Here is a 22,957-nt window from a genome sequence, read left to right as displayed (position 1 = left end):
GGACCTCAGTGTGAGTGCTCCTGACCAGGACACATAGGCAAGAAGTCCACTGCATAGAAGCCTCCCTCCAAAGCTAATGGGCTGGCTTGGGCAAGACCCATCACCTTTGGTTGAAAATGGCAGTCCCGTTGTTGCTCTTCTCTAAGTGGAATACAACAAAGATTTTTCGGTGGCACAACCCGGTGAGTGTGACTTCCTTGAACTGAATAAGAATTTTTAACTTAGGATATAGTACATCAGCTCACCAGTTTTGGGTATTCAGGATGTTTTGGGTCCTGAAATCAGTAGGTGGGAAAGAGATCAGCAGCTGTGGTGCTGGTAGAGGTTACGGATCATCCAGAGGACCTCCCAGTTGTGACGATTGGTGCAGGCTGTGACTGGATGCCTGGCTTCTCCAGGTATTGGTGCCAAGTTTCAAACATGGCCTTAATGGCCAGGCATTCCTTCTTTCAGATGTTGTAGTTTCATTCTGCAGGGATGAAGCCTGTGGGAAAATAAAGCATAAGGTCACATCAAGGCTGATTTCAGACAAGACTTGGCTTTCCATGGTTCTACCACTACTTACAAGGCATTGGCTCCACTTTAAAGGTCCATTGTAAACAAAGGGGAGCATGAGCACAGCCCTTACAAACCTCCCATGTTGGGCTTCATGGGTTTTCTGGACTCCAGGCAGCCATCAGAAAGCAGGGCCTTACTGACTTCTGGTTCACTAGAACCTGTTTAGGGGAGGGCCTTGGAGTTCAGCCAGGTCTGGATTAGGATACATTGGTAGGTTACACTGGATAGGCCTTGGATATCTTCACCAGAGGACAAAGTCAGTATCACCCTCACACGGAGTCCAAGTTGGTATGGATATACGATTACATGTAATATCCTGCAACCTGTTTCCTTAGATCTGGACTTTTAGTTATCAGTTTCAGACCACACAGAAGCTGTTACAACTAATGATGATAGTTATATAAGTCATACTAAAGTTGGGAATCACTAATTGGATTTGATATTGTCAAATACATTTGAACCTACCTATTTAAATATGCATTCTTTCTTTTAAAAAATTGAAGTATAGTTGACACACAATGTTATATTAGTATAAGTGTACAACATGGTGATTCAACAAGTTTATACATCACACGATGCTCACCTCAAGCGTAGCTGTCATCTGTCACCATACAGCACTGTTACAATACCACAGACTATATTCCCTATGCCGTACCTTTCATTTTCATGACTTATTCATTCTCTAATGGAAGTCTGTACCTCCCACTCCCCTTCACCCATTTTGCCCAGCCCTTCACACTCCCTCCCCTCTGGCAACCATCAGTTTCTTCTCTGTCTTTATAGGTCTGGTCCTGTTTTTTGTTTGTTTATTCATTTGTTTTGTTTTTAGACGCCACATATGAGCAAAATCATATAGTATTTGTCTTTCTCTGTCTGACTTATTTCACTTAGTATGATACCCTCAAGGTCCAAGATATTTTTTTCTATGGCTAATATTCCATTGTATATATATCTATATCATATCTTCTATATCTATTCATCTATCAGTGATTAAATATGTGCTCTTAAATAAGGAACTTCCCTCTTTCTTGAGACCTAAGGTGTGGATCTCATAATTCAGCCATTAAATAAAGAATCATAAACATTTAGATTGATAGCAGGAGCCTTGAATGTAGGCACAAATCATGATTTTGACTTTGGCCAACCTTCTGAAGACATTAGTGTGATTCTTGCCTCTCTGTCCCTGTTAGGAGAACTTGTGCCCAGGTTTTATGTTTATCAAAATCTCTGCTAACGTTATAGAACTTAGAGAAACCTAAGTGTTTCTAATAGTGTTAGTGGATTGATAGCACTTACCAGTTGATTAAATTAAATAACCAGTTATTTAAGTTATGCAAATGGTTTGAGCTAAAAATAGAAATCAGTTCCATAGACTTTACACAACATCAGAATTCCTCAAAGTGAACCCTGTGAACACTAATTCCAAGAAGTGGGTTTTGTCATGAAGTGGATTTGGGAAACACTGCTTAATATTTACTGTTCTTGAAGCCTTAAATTATACAAGCTATAATGCTCTGGGAAGTCTTGCAGTAAACAAACTTATTTAACTATTTTAACTCAGTATTTCCCCAACATTTCAACAAGAGTTAAAGTTCTGAGTAATATTTATTAGCATCATGTAGAACTAGTGCTATGTAGCATAAATTTTAGGAAATTGTGGGCTAGAAAAAAAATGTGAAAAACACGGTCATTTAAAAGATACACATTTTCCCATGAAAAATAAATAAATTAACCAATTACTAGTTATATTTTACTACAGTTATTAAGTTAGGTTCTTTGGAAAATAAGTCCAACACCTGAAGATTCCATATAATCAACCACTAAGTTAAATAATACAGACTTACATTAGCTCCAGAGAAAAAGATCAAGTACCAGAACAATGAAGGAAGAAATGATGAGGAAGTAGGACTGGTTTTGTGGGGATGGCTAGAATTCTGGTAGGTTGAGGGCATTTTTAATTAAGGGCAAAAGTACACAAACTTTTAGGGCCCTATGATTCCTAGAAGCGAGAAATAGTGTGGCAAATAATACTTCGTTACGTTGTAATCATTTCATTTTCTAAGACATCTTGAGGCCTTCCCACCTAAAGACAAAATGTTACAGTATAGTTTTCTTTTATTTGTCCTATACTTCTTTAGACTTCTTCTTACCTGGTATATTACAATGAGTTGTTTAATTGTCTAGTGTCTGTGATAGTCTCATTGATGGCAGAGAGAATATTTTATTTATTTTTATATTCTTGGAAACTAATATCTTTGCATCCCTAGCATCTGGTCCATGGTAGGCCCTCAAGAAATATTCGTTGACTATGTGAGGGAATCTATGAAAAGAATTGTATGGCAGAAAATTGTCTACAGCAAACTGATTCTTCCATCGGGGAATGATGAATAGATTGAGCAGAATCCAAATGTGTAGGCTCTTGAAGGCGAGGAGTAGGAAAGAGGAAATCAGAAAAGATTTTTAACAGCAGTAGACAGAACTGCTGAAAGCATTACTTATGAAAACTCAAACTGGCAGTGACATATAAGTTGGAATGAAGTAAAAATGGACTGGGAGATCCATTGAAATTATTGTTAAAGCAGTCTAGTTATGAAGAGATAAGGGTCTAGAACCAAGCACTAAGAATGTATGGGGAAAAGGCACAAATGCCAAGTGAATGAGTCTCTGGAGTTGGCTGATGTGAAGAATCAAGAAGCATGAACCCAAAATTATTTTGTAAGTGTAATAACAGTTAAAATTTATTGAATCACTGTTATAGGTTGCATCAGGCACCTCGGTTTAATTTCTAATTCAATCCCATTTATTCTCCACAACAGTTGTATCAGATAAGAACTATTGTCATCTCTATTGTATTGAGAGGGAAATGGTTACAGAAGTTTAGAAATTTGTTCCAAGTCACACTATTAGTAAGGAGCAGCCCCACCTCAGAGCCTATGCCCCTAGCCCCGGCCATCTCTGGAATTGGGACGAATGTTCTTTAGACAGGTAGAAACATCACTAGAAGATAACAGACTGGTTTTGCGTATTTGAATTTCGAGATGATCTTGAAATATATCACTGGAAAGACTATCATTATGTCTCTAAGAGCTTGGAGCTTGATTTAATAAATGATCAGTTTTTTAAAGGGTCTGTTAATGTATCGCTTAAAATACAGTCCCATCAGTGATGTAGAAGAGGATTTCCCTCTGAGAGGACAGGATATGGTAGGAAACCAGTCAATGCCTTCTGAGGGCACAGCCAAGACGGCCAGGGAGCTGTTACCCAAGGCAAGTTGCTGCCTGCTAAGAACGCCATGACCTCCAGGGTCAAGACTGACTGACCTTCAGCCTTATAAAGCCTGCAGTTAGAGTGAATTATTTGACCCGCAGAATTCAGAGGGCCACGTAAAAGCTGTGATGTGCTTTTCTTCTTTTTATCTCTGACCAACTCACTGAGGCTCCAGAGGTTGCTCAGCCTGGAAACATCACACATGACCCCTGGGCTTTGGCTGCGATGTGGTGGGTGTCGTGTTTTATATTGTTTTTGTTTTTAATCTTTAGGTGAGTCTTCTGTCTGCTTTGTCCATTGTTGCATTTACACTTTGTGGTGGTTTACATGCTAAGCACAAAGTATGCAAAAAAGAAACGTAACCACATAAAATCATATGGTGAATTTGTGTGATACATTTGAAAAGGGGCTGGTTTTGAAGGCAGAGAAAAATTGGGACCAGGACTAAAACATTCAGAATTATAAATTATGTTTTATTTATTTATTTATTTATTTATTTATTTATTTATTTATTATTACTTCTGTTTCTCTCTTTTGCTCTCTCTCTGAATAGACTTTCTGGGTAATTCACTGTAGAAACGAAACTGAGATCACATCATTTTATTTTGTTATTACTGATGTATCAGAGTTGAGCATGATTGCCTCACCTCTTAATGTTTGAAACTTTAAATTATTTTATTTGCTTAAGAAAATGAATGGAGCTGGGTGTTATAGGCAAACAATGAATCATGGAACACTACATCAAAAACTAATGATGTAATGTACGGTGACTAACATAACATAATAAAGTAAAATTAAAAAAAAAAAGGAAAAAAAAAAAAAAAGGAAATGAAAGAAAGCCGAAACTGAGAAAGAGTCTGTAAAAGAGTTTGCAAGATCACTTTAGTTATGGACATATAATTGTGCTGTGTGTAAACAGGGTGGGCACAGGATTGTACCTTCTCCTCCCAGACAGCCGACTGACCGAAACCCTTTGTTCAAGCAAGGCCAGCAGAGCAGTGCTTGACACAGTCCACTAAGAAAACCTGACACACTCACCTAAATGCACTTATGTCCTTTTGCAAAAATCCTTTAAAAAATTTTTTTTAGTTTTTGTATTGAATACCACTTAACAAAAGCAACTCGTGAGAATTATATTATAATGACGATTTATCGGTCGTCTAGAGACATAAAAATAATGCAAACACAGTAAAGTAGAAATTAGGAAGCCTCACGTAAGCAACAAATTAAAATAAGCATGATGATATTGGTAGATCCACACTATAATTCAATGGATCTGTGTTAGGAAATCAATATCAGCACGTTAGATTATAGCTTCCTATGCATTGGAAACAATCTTGGATCTACTATTATTTATAGTGGTCTTGATAACAAAAACTTGTGTTGAAGTTTTAAATGTGCCTCTTATGCAATGTTTTTAAATCTTTCTAGTAAGAAAAGTCTTTTTGATAGTACTTTCGATCTCTCTCTCTCTTCTTTTCTTTTTGCAAGTTCATCTCTTCCCATTCACTGCTAATGTACTTACCTCCAAGCCACCAAAATTTAAAGGTCATTTTCCATTACATGACTATAGTGTAGGCAAACCTGATGTTACACTTTCTAGCTCTAGAAAATTTGCACAGACATTCAAGAACATGATCCTATTGGGATAGTAAAATTTATCTGAAGGGATTTATCAATTGTAATATACTTTTAACAAAACAGAGAATCAGAATTTCGGGGCATTCATTTCAAAGATGAAATGAGCATAGACTCAGAAAAGATATTCTTATTTTTCAGCTTTTTGGACCATTTATATTTTACTTATGTTTTTTATTTATCATACAGAATGTATCTGGTTACAGAGATTTTGACCATGAGCTCTGACCCTGAAAACTAAACACGTAAAAAATACTACAGGTAGAAATGGAAAATTTCACATGCTTTATGATTCTAAGCACAGAAATTACAATATAAATACTGCAGCAAATATGTTAAAGCAATGCACAATTAGAAGATTTTGATAGTAACACTATGCATTCATTAAATGCAAAACCATGCTAAACGTATTTACTTAGGACTTTGGAGATTTGTGCTTTTAAATGCTGTCTTTTTGGTGCTTGTGAGGTAACAGTGATACCTCATGAAATCTGTTCCTTTTTATGTACAACACACACACACACACACACACACACACTCACTCACTCACACATAGAGTCAAAGTCAATGGCAGTGGGTGGTTTATGTCAGGGCTGGTTTTGACGCCCCTCTCCCAGAACAAGATAAATGTAAGTGACGAAGAGCTCCTGGGGTTGGTTGAACTCATTTTGTATTCAACACTCTGCCTGGCCCCTTTCTCATCTCTTTCTCCCTCTCTTTGTATGTTCAAGCCTACTTGAGTTTCTTTTTTCTTTTGTAGAACTTGGTTCTTTTGATGTGTTTCAGGGCACGCCCTGTGGCAAAGAGAACTTCCCAGGAATCGGAAACATAAGCACACAGGGCTGGGGCAGCTACTTCACCAGAGCCAGGCAGATCCAGGCTCAGAAACTGGATTTTCTGTCTCCGAAACAGCATCAGAACACATAAGAGGAGGGGCGGACATGTAATATATTCTCCAGATATTATTTTCTAGGGATGTGTGATGTAAAATTTAACAGTGAGGTAGGCATTTTGGGGCGATTTTTAACCTGGATGGAGCTGGAGGTAGGAATTTGAACCAGAGATATGTTTATATGCATTTACCTATTTGTTAGTTTCGCCAAAGTTTCCCTATGATTTATAAATTAGTTTGTTTCCATTTCACTGCTGTTAGGGCATCAACATAGCTGAGATTTTCAATGACACATGGTCCTTTCCCTTAAAAAAAATGAGGTGAGAAAGTGCAGTGCTTTAACTTTCTATTTACTTATGCATGAAGTTGAAAGCAATGCTGTTGTAAGTATTGTCAAGCTATTGTTAGAAGCCATGCTCTATATTATTAATAGAAAGTCTAGATAGAAGGAGGAGTTAATATTTTACATTCCATATCAGTATTTCCATTTTCATAAATTAAAAAAAATATTTAATAAGATGGTGTTATGTCTTATTTAAAATATCTCTGTTTACTCACATATTACACTTTATGTGGCAAATCTTTCAGGACTATGTCACTGAATTAGAACTTGGAACTGAAAATAAAAAAAAAAACACAGAAAATAAGGAAAAACAGTCCAGTTTCAGTTGACACACACACAAACTTACCACTTTAAGGTGTTCAGATAATAGTTAAATTCAATTTTTACCCAAGTCTCTAAAAGAAACCCTTTGTTTTTAAGACCAAACAAGTGAGGAAGCACAGTAACTACAAATTTAGTAATTATCTGGTTTGTTCGATTGGTTTAGAGAACCAGTCTATATTAATTAGGTGTATAGTTTACTTTTGCATAAATGAGTTCACTCTTGTGTTCCTAGGCCTCCTGGAAAAGAATATGCTACTAGCTGAATAATCTAGGAAAAAAAGGAAATTTGATAAGCAAATGGTTGGTTATTTTCGATTAAATTAAATTCAGTTTAGTAAGTGTATTGAGCACTATTTATGTGTTTGTGCGAATAACATTACCTATTAACTCCTAGGAAAATATATAGTGGTATCATTGAATCCATTCAGCATTTTCCAACATATTTTATGCTCAGATAACAAGTCAACCAGCTAATTGCCCCCAATTCTTTTTAACTTTGGCTTCTATGTCCGCAGCTTAAAAGAAAGACAGAAAATGATTTCTGATATAATCCAATTATTCAAATATTGGTCAAATACATATTTTTAGCAATAACATGAGAGGATTGTTTCAAAAATTGGGAATAACCATGCAATAACTTTTATAACTACAATTTCTCTTGAGTTTCTTCCACGTGTATCTGAGTTACTATTTATGAATCTTTGTTCAAACATCTATACGTAACATGAGAAAAATTTCTTTGATATTAGGAAAGGCTGGGGACTCACCATACTCATTTAAATGTTGTCTAGAAAGTTTAAGGGGTCTGTTTCACTTACACAAAAACCATAGTCCTAATACAACTACACAGAGAAGAGTACAAAAGAAGTATTTTTATCTTTCCGATGCAGTGTAAACTAATCCCATTTCTGTCTTTAATGTTGCATAGCATTTCTAGATACTGAAAGCTTCCAAATTATTTGATCCTAAATTCGATGAGATATGCAGGTACCAATCAGGCATTGCAATGCTTTCCAGCTTTAGGCAGTGGCTGCGTGCAAAGGGTCATATAATGTTCTCATCCTGTTTATAAATGTCAGTGAAAGCCACAGTTCTGAAGGAGCGATGCAAACGGGGCCTCCCAGTTTGCACAGGATCACTGCGGTGTGTCACGCTGCTCTGCCCCACTTGTCATGTCATATATTTTACTGGTGCTGTAAATCTCGTCTTGCTATGCTTACAGTTGTTCTCTACCTCTTCCTTCTTTTCTGCAGAGGTGTTATCTTTGACCCACAAAATGACATCAAAATGCGGCATGCCAACTATCAGACGAACACATTCTCTTCATAGTAATCCAAACCCCGGGAATACACGTGCTTTTATTTTTTTAAATATGCAAAATTTAAGAGAAATTTAGTCTTTTAAAGTAGATTGACGAGTTCTAGACCTAGCAGTGCTTCCATTTATTGGACTAATCACTAAAATAAGGTTCAGAGTCTCACTGAAAAGTATTACAGCCATGTTTAGAGAAACCTCTTGGGAGAACAGATACCTATGAATTTTTTCAAATATTTTTCTTCTTAAACAAAAGCAAAATGTAGCAATTGGGTTAGAAATTAGCTGACTGAATTCAGAGTTTCAATTAAACTTTTTATTACGTAAAGAGTAAAAGGGTGTATACTTGAAATATCACATCTACCCAAATAATCCTAATTGGTTGCTTTTATTGATCAAATTTACCAGCTAGTCACATAGCCTCTATTTCAGTACCGGAATTGTGAAATGATCCAGTTATTCAAAATTTTAGTTATTAGCTGGCTTCCAAAAATTTTATTTACTTTAAAAATAGATAGTTGCTGGGCTTAATTTAATATTTTTTGTCCTTTTGCTTCTAGTTCTTCTCTCTCCCCTCTCCCCTCTATGTCTACGTGGATATGACCTAAATATTTTTGTAAAAGGACAATGGGCTGGTATTTTGTACAGTTTCCCCTTGAGCTCACTACCTATTTTGAGGGACTTTAGGGATCACCTGTTCCAAATTTCTCATTTCACAAAGGAGGCAGACTTGGAGAGTTTACATGACTTTTATTCCTCAGATCTGGCAGCGTAGTAGTTCCTCAGTAGAGATGGCTTGACTGGAAAAATCGATGCGGAGTTACATAAATACAGCACCACAGTACTGAAGACATTGCATCGCAGTGACTCATTTACAATGATAAACTTTCATAAACACTATCTCATAGCCACAACAGCACCACGAGGTGAGAATCATTAATGGTAGGGATCATTTAATGGGTGAGATAACAAGTTCAGGATCATTCCATGGTTTTCCCAAGATCAGACAGCTAAAGCATCGCAAAAGCTTAGGTTTGAACTCCTGTTTTCTGATTCCTGAGCTTTGGTGAGTAACCACCGTGCATACTGCCTATAACCGCTTTTCTCTCTCTTGCCTTTCTCCATTCTCAGACAAAAGGCAGGAACTGGTGTTATTTATCTTTGTAAGCCCAGAACACTCGGATAATGAAGAACACTCAATAAAAGACTGAAAACAAAGAAACCCGGGACTCTGGCTAACTGGTCCAGCTCTGTTTCTTCTACACCACCACTCCATTCAGCGGGCAGAAGGTGGCATTTGAGAAGGTAGAGGTAGACTTAATGTCACAGGTACAGAAATGCTTCGGAGCATTTAAACTAGCAAAATTTATTCTGTGTTGTCCATAACATATGTATGAGCAACTCTGGCTACCTGAACGATTCAGCTTACTGAGGACAGAATTTGTTAACAGTTCCCCGATGCGCCCGATACCTAAGTCCTCGACGTTATGTGCATGATGCATAGTCTATAAACTCACACTGGATTTAAACTTGACTTGGGGAATTCACTCATGGTCATTATTGAGGTTCTCCTTCACCTCCCCCACATGTGCTTGGCCTCAAATCGAGTTTGGGCCAAGGTCCCGGGTCTTCAAACACTAGCCACCATATCGAGGGGGTTTCTCTAGTCATGGGTCCACAGTGCTTTTCTGATGAGATGCTCACGTCCCGGGTTGAGGGGAGAGTCCCTTTCAAGTCCAAAGGCTTTGCTGTTTCTCTTTGTGTTTGGGAAGTAAAGTAAGATTATTTGGAGAGACTGGAGTCCTGCACTACAAACCTCCTCTCCGGGTCCCCTTTCACTGACAGCTCCCTGGCCCCCAACACTTCCCCCTCCTCTCCTTTTTTTTTTTATTCTGGGGGACATGTTGGCCCTTCTTACTTGACGCTTCCAGAGTAACTCTCTGGCATTTCTGAATCTCCAGATCTTCTCAGATCATCTCTGATAACTTTAAGTTTGTACCAAAGGCAGGAAAAGCACCTGCCAGCACTTCTTTCCACTTTGCAAAATCCCCCAGGCAAAGAAACACAAAGGGCCTGGCTCTATGCTTAGAGGAGGAAGGAGGGAAAACTGTAGAAAGTGGAACATAAATTCGTGTTTCAAAAATATCCTAGCACAGATGCTTTTTGAACTAATGCATGAGTGGTTTTGACACTGTCACTATGATGCAATTGTAATTGTTAGTTTGTAGGGGATTTTCTTTTTGTCTTTCCAAGGGCAAAGTGCCTTGGCATCTCCCCACCAATTGCTATTGAGACATTTCTCTGCGGGGCCCCTAAGAAAGGCAGCTCACAGCTCAAACGCACCACAAACTCTCTTTCCTGGAGGAACGAAATTAGAGCTTCTAGACAAAGAAGTTTTATTTTTAAATATGCATTAGAAGTAGGAATTGCTTTGTTATCGAAATCTCAAAAAGCAGGTACTTTGACATATCAGTGGAATTATAACAATATTATAATAAAACGTTGAATTTGAAATTTGAAGAGTGACACAATACCCTTTTGGCAGTCATTCCCACAAAGGCCCATTCTTTGCCCTGTAAGTCTCAGATCAAATATTACTGCCCCAGGGAGGCCTTTTCTGCCCACTCTATCTATCTCCTACTTTATTTCCTTCACAACCGTTTCACTATCTGTAATTAGCTTTTGTGCAAAGCAGAATTCTAAGATGGCCCTCAAAGTTCCCACATGCTGCTAGATGAGTTCTGTATAATCCTCTCCCCTCGAGTGTAGGCAGGACCTGTGAGCATGATGGAATATCACTCCTGTGATTAGGTTACTAATCAGTTAACTTTGAGTTAATCACAAGGCAGATGATCTGGTTGAGCCTGACCTCATCAGGCAAGCCCCTAAAAGGGACGGGTGGGGGGGTGGGGGCGGTGGCGTTCCAGAAGTCAGAGAGATTTGAAGCACAGGAGGGCTTATGAAAATGGCCATGTGGAAAGGAGCTGTGAGCAGCCTTTGGGAGCTGTGAGGGGTCCCTGACCAAACAAACCTCAGGGGAAGAGTAGAGGGGATACAGACCTATGTCTGCAAGGAATGGAGTTCTTTCAACACCAAACGGACTTGGAAGAGAATTCCTGGTGCCAGAAAAGGATGCAGCTCAGCCAACAGCTTTATTCCAGCCTTGTGGGACCCCGAGCAGAGAATGAACTTGGGTCCCTCCACACGTTCCCTCAACTCTTTCACCTGCCCCCTGGGTACATTATTGCCTCAAACTAAGCTCATAAAGGCAAAGCAATCTACACACAGTTTTCCCATGAACCACTTGCCATTAACATACTCGCTTTTAAGACTCAACTGACTGCGTCATACACATATTCCCATGTAGTCGTATTATTTTTAGATCTCAAGGCTAATAATGTTTATAGAAATCAAGAAGAAGCCTTACTTACCTACCTGGTTATAAGAATGATAATAAAAACAAAAATAGGATGTTAGAGAAATACCATAGTTTGAATTAAAAAATTATATCAAGCACTAAACGTAAATTTGAAATGTTATATTATTATGGATTTGTTGATACTTATTTAAATAAGTAGCAAGTTTAAGTTTAAATTGTAGGAACATGTCTTTTAGCAAAATGTACACTAGCCCCTTTTAGTTTCATTTTCTCCTGCCTTTTGTCATTTTCCACATAATTAAAACCTGTCATTAAAGTGGAAATTAAGTGAATTGCCTCCTATTGATAAGTATCACTACCATAAAATAAGGTAAGAGTGTCTTATGAAAAGAAAAAAGTTATTTTCAGGAGACTGTTCAAAATAACTAGGATTAAATATATCATAACTATTTGTGATTCTGTTCATTGTTTTCTTACATGTTTCTATCTCTATGGTAAAAATACCTTCTATGGAAAACGTTACTGATATTTTCAACTCAAAACGGAACTTGGTTATCAGTTCCAATCTACTGGTCCATCAGTATTTGTTTTCTAAAGTAAATAAGAAAGTAATAATAATTAAGAACTGTAGAGTTGTGCTTAAAGATGACGAACGGGGGAATGTGACAACTATGAGTTCTTCTCATCTTCCTCTACTGAGTCTTCCATTCGTGACAAATATCCTAGTTGAACAACAGATGCCAGGAATCATAAGGAAAGGGGGGGATGGGGTGAAAAAGAAAAGAAGCTGGCCAGGCAAAATTTAAGTCCTGAGGGCATGTGGCCATGTTACTTAATTTGAGCGGCATTATGCAAAACAAAACAAAAATTATCTGCAAGTTGGCAAAGCCTGCTTGAAAGTGCAAAGCGAGGAAGAAACCAAGTTAGTGTGCAGCCGATTTAAGACATGCTCGCTGAGGGGCTTTGAAGAAAGCAAGCTGCACGACCCCCATCTCCAAGCATAAATAAACTCCAAACAGACTCATTTGCCATGAAGGATGAAATGTGGAGGTGCCGTGGCGCCTGGGTCTCTGCCTCTCCATGGCTCCTTTCCCCAAGTCGTTCTGGTGGGTTTTTGTGTCCCAAAGTTGTCCCTATGCAAACAACAGGTTGAATATTGTAGGTGTGGGTTATTAAAGTGTCCCTGGGACAATGGCAGTCTGTGTCCCATTTGTAACGCTTGGATTAATCTTTGGAAAGTGCACACAAAATGTGACATGATGTTGGCTTCCAACATTATTCAGTCTGCATAGCAGCAAATCCTGCCCTGTCTCCCTGGAAATAAAACTCCACAGACGTATCACTGCCATCTCAAAAGGAACCTATCATTTATGCTCAGAAGTAGAGACACCCTGATAGAATTTCTATTAGGGGTTTGATTTTATAGTTTGGAGAAGCATTTATGATGGAAACAAATTTCATTCTATCAACTTATTCACAGTCTCCAGGAAGAAAATCTGCAATCAGGTAAATCATATATATGCATACACACACACACACACACACACACACACACACAGGCTATAGATGGGAAAAATAAGAAAGTCTTTCTCTTTCAAAGAGAATTCCACATTAGATTAGATTGATAACCCACAACTGGTCCCTGACAACAGGCAGGATTCTCGACATCATCCCTCTTGTCACCTCATTTTCCCCCTTTGATTTTAAAAGCTCTAGAGGAGAGCGCCAAGATGTGAAAACTGGCTGAGGGAGACACGCTGAGAAGACAGGGTGCTCCTCTCATTTCCTTTCCTTTTTCCTCCATTCCAGGAGCTTCTGAAGCTTTGAGATTCAGCCTCACCTCATCATTCATCAGAAAATTCTTCTCAACTTAGTTGTCTTGTGCACAAAAAGACGAAGTGGCATTGTGGAATTCAGAAAGATGCTTTCTCAAATTATTTGGTTTTAAGTGCATCTCAATATTACAACTTTAGAAGACAGTTGGAACTAGGACTATTGAAATAGAGGGGGAAAAAGGCATGTTAAATTATAGACAACCATTAACGATAGGGGGAATTCCCATAGAACCAAGTTGGAAACCAACTCCACACATAGGAAGAATTGGAAGTTGCCTAACTGGGGATGGGGGTGTAGAGGGGAGTCAGGGCATCGTTCCAGAATGAGGGCTTTTAAAGCATGTTATAGATCAATGTCTTTATCTTCGTTATTAGAATCCAATTATTTCCAGTGTAATCTTTTTTGTCTCATAGAGAAATAAGCCATTATCAAAGCAGGTTAGGAATGGCTTCTTTCAAATTCTATGGTACAGATCCGTTCTACAGTAATTTTGTATGTGGGCCCATTAAAAGACCAAAGTAAGCAGAATGCTCAGTCTTTGGTCCAGAACGGTCACCCATTTTCCTCTTTTATTGCCGTTCGGGAAGTGAATTTCATAAATTTTAAGCTATAAACGTGTTTAAAATACCGTTTTAATCTGTTTGGCATATTGGACTTGGACCTAGGGTTTTGTTTGGAAAAGAACATAGTTTCCATTGAAAAAGTAATTGCAGAGGACGGCATCTCCATTGCATGGACCCTGCTCCGCAAGTTACCTAGAAGAGGTGGGAAAGTCCTTGAACTCTGAAGTTCCATGCTTCCAAGGGCCTCCCTGGAGTGGTAGCTGTAGCAGTGGGCAGAGGAACAGGTGTCCCTCCAGCTGGGGCATCGTGACTATCACGAGTCCTTCTCTTGGCCCTTGCTCATTCAGCGAGATAATGCGAGTGATGCTGAGACTGCACCTTGGTCACAGGGGCCCTTGGTATATAGACTTTAAAAGGGCATGTTGCCCTTTCCTGATGTGTCTTTCTTCTTGGGCTTTATTTTTCACCTGTGATATGTCTCCTCGGACATATTCTGATAGTTGCATTGATTTCAATGTTGTTCTGACATTCGCTTTATTCAGAATTCGAAGAAGGGTAGAAGGAGGTATGGTAGGGTTACCCAGAGTGATTTTTGTTCAGGGTGGGCCAAAGATAAAAGGAGAAGAACATTGATAGCAATGTGGATGGGGAAGAAAACGGCCCAATTCATAATTTTGCATCAGCCAACTTTGTTTTCAGTTTTCATCTGTGGGGCATAAATCAGATGAAACCCAGACTCACAAGAAGGTGGTTTAATGAGATCCACAGAGGAAGAGAGAGTCAGGATAATTAGAGGCATCACCAGATTAACCTCATAATATCACTTTCAAGAGAAACAAGCATTTTCACCAATTGTTGAGAGAGTTTGAGAGAGGACTGGGATTAAAACTGAGTTTATTTTTGGGACACCTGGGTGGCTCAGTCGGTTAAGCGTCTGCCCTTGGCTCAGGTCATGATCTCAGGGTCCTGCTCAGCGGGGAGTCTGCTTTCTCTGCCACTCCCCCTGGCTGTGCTCTCTCTCTCTCAAACAAAATAAATCAAATCTTAAAAAACAAACAAACAAACAGACTGTGTTTACTTTTACTGAAAAAAGCCTTAACAATTTTTTTTTTTCCTGAAGATTTGGGTAGTGGGTTGGGGTTAGGAAGTGTCATAGGACTTTATATATAAATTATGGATATCTGAAAACAAGGTAGACAGAATATAATCATTTGTTATTTTTATTTTCTTGGACTAAGAAAAAACAATAACACAAAAATGCCACAACCTCTCAATCTTTTAGAGAGTATAAGTTACCTGTACGTATAGGTTTTAGATACATCCTTGTAAAGAGAGTAAACATTAAAATAACCATAAGGACTTAAATGGTGGACTTACTTACCACTAAAAAGAAGAATAAAGCACGTTTAATATTTCTTTTTTTAAAAGAGGGCTTGATTCTTCACAAAATGCTATTGCTTATAGAAGCCCAGGGAATTGAAGCTAAAATCTCGGCAAGTGATACCACAGCGCCACCATCTGGCTTTGTAAAAGAGAGCAGGGAGTCACAACGTAAGAGAGGAAGACGAAAGGTAAAGTTGTCTCTTCCCTAAAGAGAGATTGGAAAAAGGAAAACAAGGAACTCTCTCAGCCCTTGTATTTCTCTTAACCCTGTAGCGTTGCATTTGTCACTATTTCAGCTAACATAAAATGTCTATGGTATCGGAAACTGCCCCGGATCTCTTTTTCTGTCTCTATTTTAATTTGAAGAATGAACCCATTTTTAGTGGATAAAATCTTCAAAAAAGGAAATCTCTTTAATGTTAGCAGTCTTTCTTTTCATTTTTTTTTAATTTGGACAGAAAATAAAAAGTCTTTTTTTAATATTAAAAACTGTAATTTTCATGTTCGTCTGTAGAGCTTCCATAAACAGGCTTACCTCACTGATTTTCACCTTGCCTTTGGGTATGATTGTTTCATAATGTTGCGGAAGCTTCTTTGCATTTTTGGTTTTTATTTATTTATTGCTTCTTTGCATTCTTAAAGCTCAGAGATATTTAGGATGAAACATATTCTAATACATAATCAGAAGTACGATTTTGACCCTGAAGAGATGGTGAAATAATTTTATTGCATATTTAACAGTTTACTTTCTTTGGAATAAAGTTTATACTTCTACAATTTGAATGCTTTAATTTTTTTTTTTACTTTATATTGCAAAGTTTCACAAGATTGTACAAAATTGCTAAGTAATAGAGTGGCGAATGCATATATTTTCACTTGTACATCTCTTTCAATGAAGACCTTACAGAATTGGCTTGAAAGATAAAATGTTAGCTTTTACCGTATTTTGCCCTCTTGCAGCATCTATATTTGATTAATTCCTACATTTTATTAAGCAGTAGTGTGCAGAATGATAACATTATAACACTGTTTTGAGCCTACTGTGAACAAGGAACTGTTCTAAGTGCTCTGCACTTCATGTTAAGGCATGAAATCTTTTCAGCAAAACTAAGGAGTGTCCTATTTTTATTTCTATTTCATGGATGAGGAAAATGAAACACAGAGACATTGAGTAACTTGCCTAGGGTAGCAGAGCTGACAAATGATGGATATGAAAGCTGTTCTTGATGATGACACTAAATCTATTTTCTCAGTATAAAGTACTCTAAAAATATTTAAAATGTCATGCTCTCTCATATTACTGTATTTTCTTTTTGTGCAAGAACCTAGTGTAAAAATACCGCATTTAAATCATTTTATGAAAAATATTTCAATTGTGTTAATGGTTAATGAATGAAACATTTTTTGAAAGCTAACCTAAAAAGCAACCATTATGTATATCTCCCCCACCCTAAGAAATCATATACCATGTGCTCAAAATAAGTGACTTGTAAATGAACTTCTAGAAATGAATTTTTGTAAATTGAGGACTTTTTATTTTACCTTATTTTCTATTTTAGGTTCTAAATAATGACTTTAGATAATTATATTGAATTATTCATGCTCATTTTATTGTAGTGTGTTCTAAAAAGTAATTAAGAGAAACTGTTGGGGCGCCTAGGTGGCTCAGTCTGTTAAGCATCTGCCTTTGGCTCAGATCATGATCCAGGGTCCTGGGATCGAGCCCTGCGTCGGGCTCCCTGCTCAGCAGGAAGCCTGCTTCTCCCTCTCCCACTCCCCCTGCTTGTGTTCCCTCTCTCGCTGTCTCTGTGTCAAATAAATAAATAAAATCTTAAAAAAAAAAGAGAAACTGTTGCTAATATTTTAGCTATATACAGAGAAACCCTTCAGTTTTTTTCTAATTTGTTAAAATGTTCAGAATTTTCTAAAGTTCTCTAGAGGTTCAGATACTTCTGAAACTCATACTCTATCAATTTTAGAGACTCTGTGGATATTTGAGTCTTATGTAACAATTGGCCTCCCAAACAACTCTTAAACTGATCTTATTGGAATTTTTTTTCAAATATAGTACAACATGTCCCATGTTATTCTAATGGAGATAGAAGAAAGTGGGGCCATGTAGGATATTTTACTATAATTTCAGTCACTGTTTTAGAAAGAAAAAATGTGACATAAAAAATATCGTAAAATGTACTGTTTTGATGCTGAATTGGAAAATTGATTTTGACAATGTTGGAGGTCACTGGCTAAGTTCCTAAGTTCCTAAAAATCATTTCTATGGTTATTTATTGAAAATTTGAATTATGGGCGCCTGGGTGGCTCAGTTGGTTAAGCGACTGCCTTCGGCTCAGGTCATGGTCCTGGAGTCCCGGGATCGAGTCCCACATCAGGCTCCCTGCTCGGCGGGGAGTCTGCTTCTCCCTCTGACCCTCCTCCCTCTCATGCTCTCTGTCTCTCGTTCTCTCTCTCTCAAATAAATAAATAAAATCTTTAAAAAAAAAAAAAAAAGAAAAGAAAATTTGAATTATAAAAAAACTTTTGGTCATCTATCTAGCATTTGTATTTGTTGACTTGGACTTTTGCCAGCATACTAGTTATCCATGGTTAAGCTCTTACTTTGGGATAGGTTGAATATGAAGAAGAGGAAGATTGTGAGGGGAAGAAAAGTTATTTCTCTATTCTCCGAAGATGCAGATACAGAATAATAAAAAAGACGATTTGTTCTCCATCATGTGGGCAAGGAATGGTGCAAATCAGACTCGAGGGGTATGCCTGTTCCTACCTAGAGCCACCACACGAGGGCGTTGGCGCTGATCCCTTTTCAACAGGAGAACGATGAGAAAACAAGCTTTAGATTTCCCTTATGTATATGGTGCACTTTATATAAATAGTGAAATTGACTTAAACGAGGAAGTAAATATTTTCCTATATGAATATTTTTCGACAGAATTAAGTTGTGATATACATATTTTTAATATCCAATAAGAAGCCACTAGATTAATTATCCTTGAATGTACCTAGATTGTAAAATTTTGCTGCTCAGAACGTCCACTGGCCATTGAATAGCTTTCCATCTTCTTATGAGGCTTTTCTCTTCTTATCCTGAGACTTCAATTCTGAATGTTCTGGCTAAACCTAGCTTCTACCTTTCCAGTGTGTTGTTGAATATATCTACCTGGATATTTTACCTTCATTTCAAATATGTTATTGAGAGAGGGAGAGAGAGAGAGAGCTACCACAGGAGCAGGAGGGGAGGGGCAGAGGGAGAGGGAGAGAAAGAATCTTAAGCAGGCTCCATGATCCTGAGATCATGACCTGAGCTATAATCAAGAGTTGGAGGCTTAACTGACCGAGCCACCCAGGAGCCCCTCAAATGTGATATTTTTAAATTTTTAAATTAAAAAAATTTTAAAAACCAAATATCATCTTCCACTCCACCTAAAAACTAATTTCCCTGAGTTTGCTGTTTCTTCGAATATCCAACCTCAAATCTCTGTCATGATGTTTGAGTGTTCCTTCTCTTTCTGCACCTAAGCCAGCATTAGTAAATATGTGGGTATATTTCTCATTTTAACTTGACCTCACCATAACGAACCTTGTTAATCTCATGATATTCAATCATTCCACAAGTAATAACTCAATAACTTACCACCTTTTGAATCCTCCACTTGCTGCTGTACTCTCAACATTGACCTCCCTGTACCTTCCTGTTGCATTTAACTGTGCTCAAGACTCTCCTGGCTTGGAAACAGACACCCTTCCTGGATTCCGTTCTGTCCTTTTTTTCCCCCTCTCTTTCATCACCACGTTCCTTGGAAGAGCAGCGTATAAGCCCTTCCACTTATTCTTCCACCAGCTACAGTTTGGCTTCCTTGTCTGCCATTTTTCCTCCACACTGTTCTTGACGAGACCTGGAAGACCTTCCTGCTGCTAGTTGTAACGGGTGCTGTTCCTTCCGGGAGTGCGGTTGACGACACTGACCTCTCTCTATCGAGATACTCTTCCCTTGACTTCTGAGACTACTCACTCCTCAAGTTTTCTTCCTCATTCTGTTTTAGCCAGAATACTCTTCTGTCCTGTGATCAAGTGTTGATCTTCCTCAGGGTTCTGTGTCTAGATCTCATTTCTGCTAAATAGACCTCTTATTCCTTGGATGATTTTATTACCTCTCATGGTTTCACTTACACTAAAAACTTCAGAAAAGGCCCCAAACCCAGACCCAGACCCCATTCCCACCAAAGCTGCCCCTAGAATCTTCCCACCCCCTACTTCCTCTGTGGCTACTACAGGTAACTAGGACTTGATGCCACACAAGCTTCCTAACTCGTCTACCTTTCTCAGATCTTGTCCTGTTCCCAAAGCTTTCTCCTAGGGCAGCTCGAATGATTCTTCAAAATAAGAATATGGGCAGGTCACTACTTCACTCTATACTCTTCAGTGACTACCTAGTGATGCCTGGAACTTTATTCCTAAAAAATACAAACTCTTTAATGTGGTTTATGGAGGATGTTGAGGACTGCTTTTCACCTCTTCATTTTACTCTCTTGATATTCTCTGTTCCCTCTAAGTTCCGACTTGGTGTGACTTTTTTCAGTTCCTGGAACAAATCTTGCCCTCTGGCTTCAGGTCTTTGCATACGCTGCTCATCCCTCTTTCTTTTGCCTGGCTGACTCTCAATTATACCTCAGGTCTAACTTGGAATCCCGGCTAGGGAGCTTTTCCTTTCCCTGCACTAGGTTGCAAATCACTTTGCATTTACATTACTATAGCACTTATCACAATTTATTGTCATTGCCTGTTAAATTGTCTGCCTTCCCCAGTAGACTGTAAACACTATCATATTACTAATATTCACAGCTGTTCAAAGATGGAATAGACTATAAAAGACACTACACTCAAACGTTAGGTAGGTGGTTGGATTTGATTTTTATAGTTTTGTCATCTTATGTTCTTACTGCTCTTCATGGGCCATATGTTGCCACCAAATTATTTGATTTTTCTCAAATATGCTTTGTGCTTTCCTCCTCTGTGAGTTAGACCATATCTTGCCCTTGGCCTAAAAATGTTTTTTCCCTTATGCTGTATCTTTGGAAATTATACTCCTTGTTAAATCTAGTTCCTACGCCATCTTCTCCACAAAGACATTTTATCACCCTGGTGAAGAAAGGTCTTGCTTTTCTCTGAATTCTCAAAACACTATAGACTTTTTAAAGTACTTATTATGTATCATTTATAATCACTGTATTTTGGGGCGCCTGGGTGGCTCAGTCAGTAAGCGTCTGCCTTTGGCTCAGGTCATGATCCCAGGGTCCTGGGATCGAGCCCCGCATTGGGCTCCAGGCTCAGTGGGGAGCCTGCTTCTCCCTCTGCCTCTGCGGGTTGCTCCCTTTCTTGTGCTCGCTCTCTCTGTCAAATAAATAACTAAAAATCTTAAAAAAAATCAAATCAAATCACCGTATTTCCATAAAAGGATACCTGGAAGAGTACCATCTCTCCCTTCAATTCCTATACTATGTTGTAGCACTTGTTTGCTTTGCCTTACGTTGTAGTTATGCGTATGCAGGACATCTCCTCCGTAATAGCTTTGAGATCTTGCATGTTCATGTTTCTATGTTCTGCATGCCTAGCATCTTGGCATGTGTGGAGATATATGTGTATATACCTGTATGATGGACTCTCAAAATGTAATTGTTGAATGCATCAACCAACTGGCTCTCACCTTATCTTCTATCTGTCTCCATAGGACCTTCTCTTTCAAGCTGAATAGCCTTATTCCTGGCCCCAAACTTGTCCATTATATTTTCCCATTTCCTCTTTGCACATAGCTGTTATAGTGCACATTCATATTTCTCATTGTCAAAATCCTACCTCCTTGGCTTAAATATTGCTTTCTGTGAAGGCTGCCTTAGTACTTCCTGCCAGAAGGGATTCTTGGCTAAGGTGCTTCGTCATTGGTTAGCGGACCATAGAAATACCATGGGAAAAAAATGAAATCATGCAGTGACCTGGGAAGTGACTTGAGAAGTAATGTAGCAAGATCACCTAGTAAGATGTTCGGAGGGATGTGTGCTGGAAGAGAGTGAAGCTTGTCATGTTTTCCCACAGAAGCTGACATGTGTTTAAACTTGTCTGGTAGCAGTGAGGTTGGACAAAAGGGGGTCAGGTAGGAGAGAGATATGTGAGGTGACTCAACAGGGCTTTGTTCTTCCAACGGATCCATTAGAGGGATGCTAAGAAAGCGGGGAAGAAGACGGAAAGATCGCTGACATCACTGGCAGAGATGAAGACCACAGCAGGACCAGCAGGTTTGCTGGTCTTCGAGCAGTGTCTGCAGCAGATGCTAATCCGGTGGAGTATCAGAATCTGTTTATGTTTTCTAAGCGACTATGATGCATGCATCATTTATATTCATCTTTTTGAATATTTTATTCACCACTTGTAGTTTTTGTATCAAAAATATAGTCAGCTGGTGAGGACCAGCTGATCTTTATGGATCCCCATAGTGTTCAAAGCCTCTTGCAGCAATGAAGGGCTATAAAAGGGCCTTTTACCTTCCATCTCTCTTTGATGTCAGGAGCAGCCTGTTGGGATGGAAAGAACATGAGTTTCTGAGGGAGAGACATGTGGGTTTGAATTCCGTTTTGGTCACTTACTATTTGGATGACCTTGGCCAAATGACTTAACTTTCTAGAGACAGGTTTTTTTGTTTTTAAACTGTTCGATTAGTATCAGTAATAGCAAATTTACAGAGAGGTTATGAGAATCAAGTGAACCATGTAGGTAGTACCAAGCACTGTGACTGGCATATGGTCAACATGCCCTCCCTCCCCATGGTTGTTACATTTAGAAGAACATAGATATTGGCTTGTAAAGGACAAGAATTAAAGCAGAAATTGGCAACTTACATCTTCAGATGAGACTGGATTAAAGTCCCTGCACTTGAAATAATTCTAGCTGAGGGTATATGCCATATATTTTATGAAGTGCAATTCAGAAATGTGTGACTCTGCAAACTACCTTGAAATTTTTATCTTGTGTAGATATTCAGTACAACATGTGTACACAATTTGGGTGCTATATCTTTTATAGGAAAAGAAAGATTAGTTCTGCGTATGTGTGTGGCTTATATTTTAAAAGTGAGATTCTGGGGCAAGAGTAAATTGCAAGTGATTGTATTCTCACACAATTTGAAAAGCAGGTTTTATCAAAGTTATTCTCAATTCATAAAGGCGCATGCTACTTATTTCTTGTTTTGTATTTGATATATGACATTTTTCCCTTAGAATTGGGAAATCATCTTTGACCTTTTAAAAGTGAACCATTATCATCACCTCAGTGTTGAGAGACAGTTAAAGCTGACAGACAACATCCAGAGCAAAATCCAAGTAGCCTTTTTGATGGCCTGCTTGGTGAGATCTAACTTCTTAAACTCTCAGAGGATAAGATTGGTGATGATGAGT

General features: G+C 38.4%; 1 protein-coding gene across 1 annotated transcript in view; it reads right to left on the bottom strand.

The window, feature by feature from the left end:
- Window positions 1–308: 308 nt before the first annotated feature.
- Window positions 309–22,957, bottom strand: part of GRID2 (glutamate ionotropic receptor delta type subunit 2) — a 1,423,646-nt gene continuing 1,400,997 nt past the window's right edge. The window contains exons 16-17 of the mRNA XM_078068970.1: window positions 6,914–6,971; window positions 309–484 (exon numbers count right to left, since the gene is read on the bottom strand). Of these exons, the coding sequence (XP_077925096.1) occupies window positions 6,951–6,971 (21 nt within the window). The 3' untranslated portion in view covers window positions 309–484; window positions 6,914–6,950. The remainder of the gene's footprint in view (window positions 485–6,913; window positions 6,972–22,957) is intronic.

Source organism: Halichoerus grypus, chromosome 3 (genome assembly GCF_964656455.1).
Source record: "Halichoerus grypus chromosome 3, mHalGry1.hap1.1, whole genome shotgun sequence".
Taxonomy (NCBI): domain Eukaryota; kingdom Metazoa; phylum Chordata; class Mammalia; order Carnivora; family Phocidae; genus Halichoerus; species Halichoerus grypus.
Note: the sequence above shows the minus strand (reverse complement) of the source record. Positions and strands in the feature narration are given on the sequence as shown.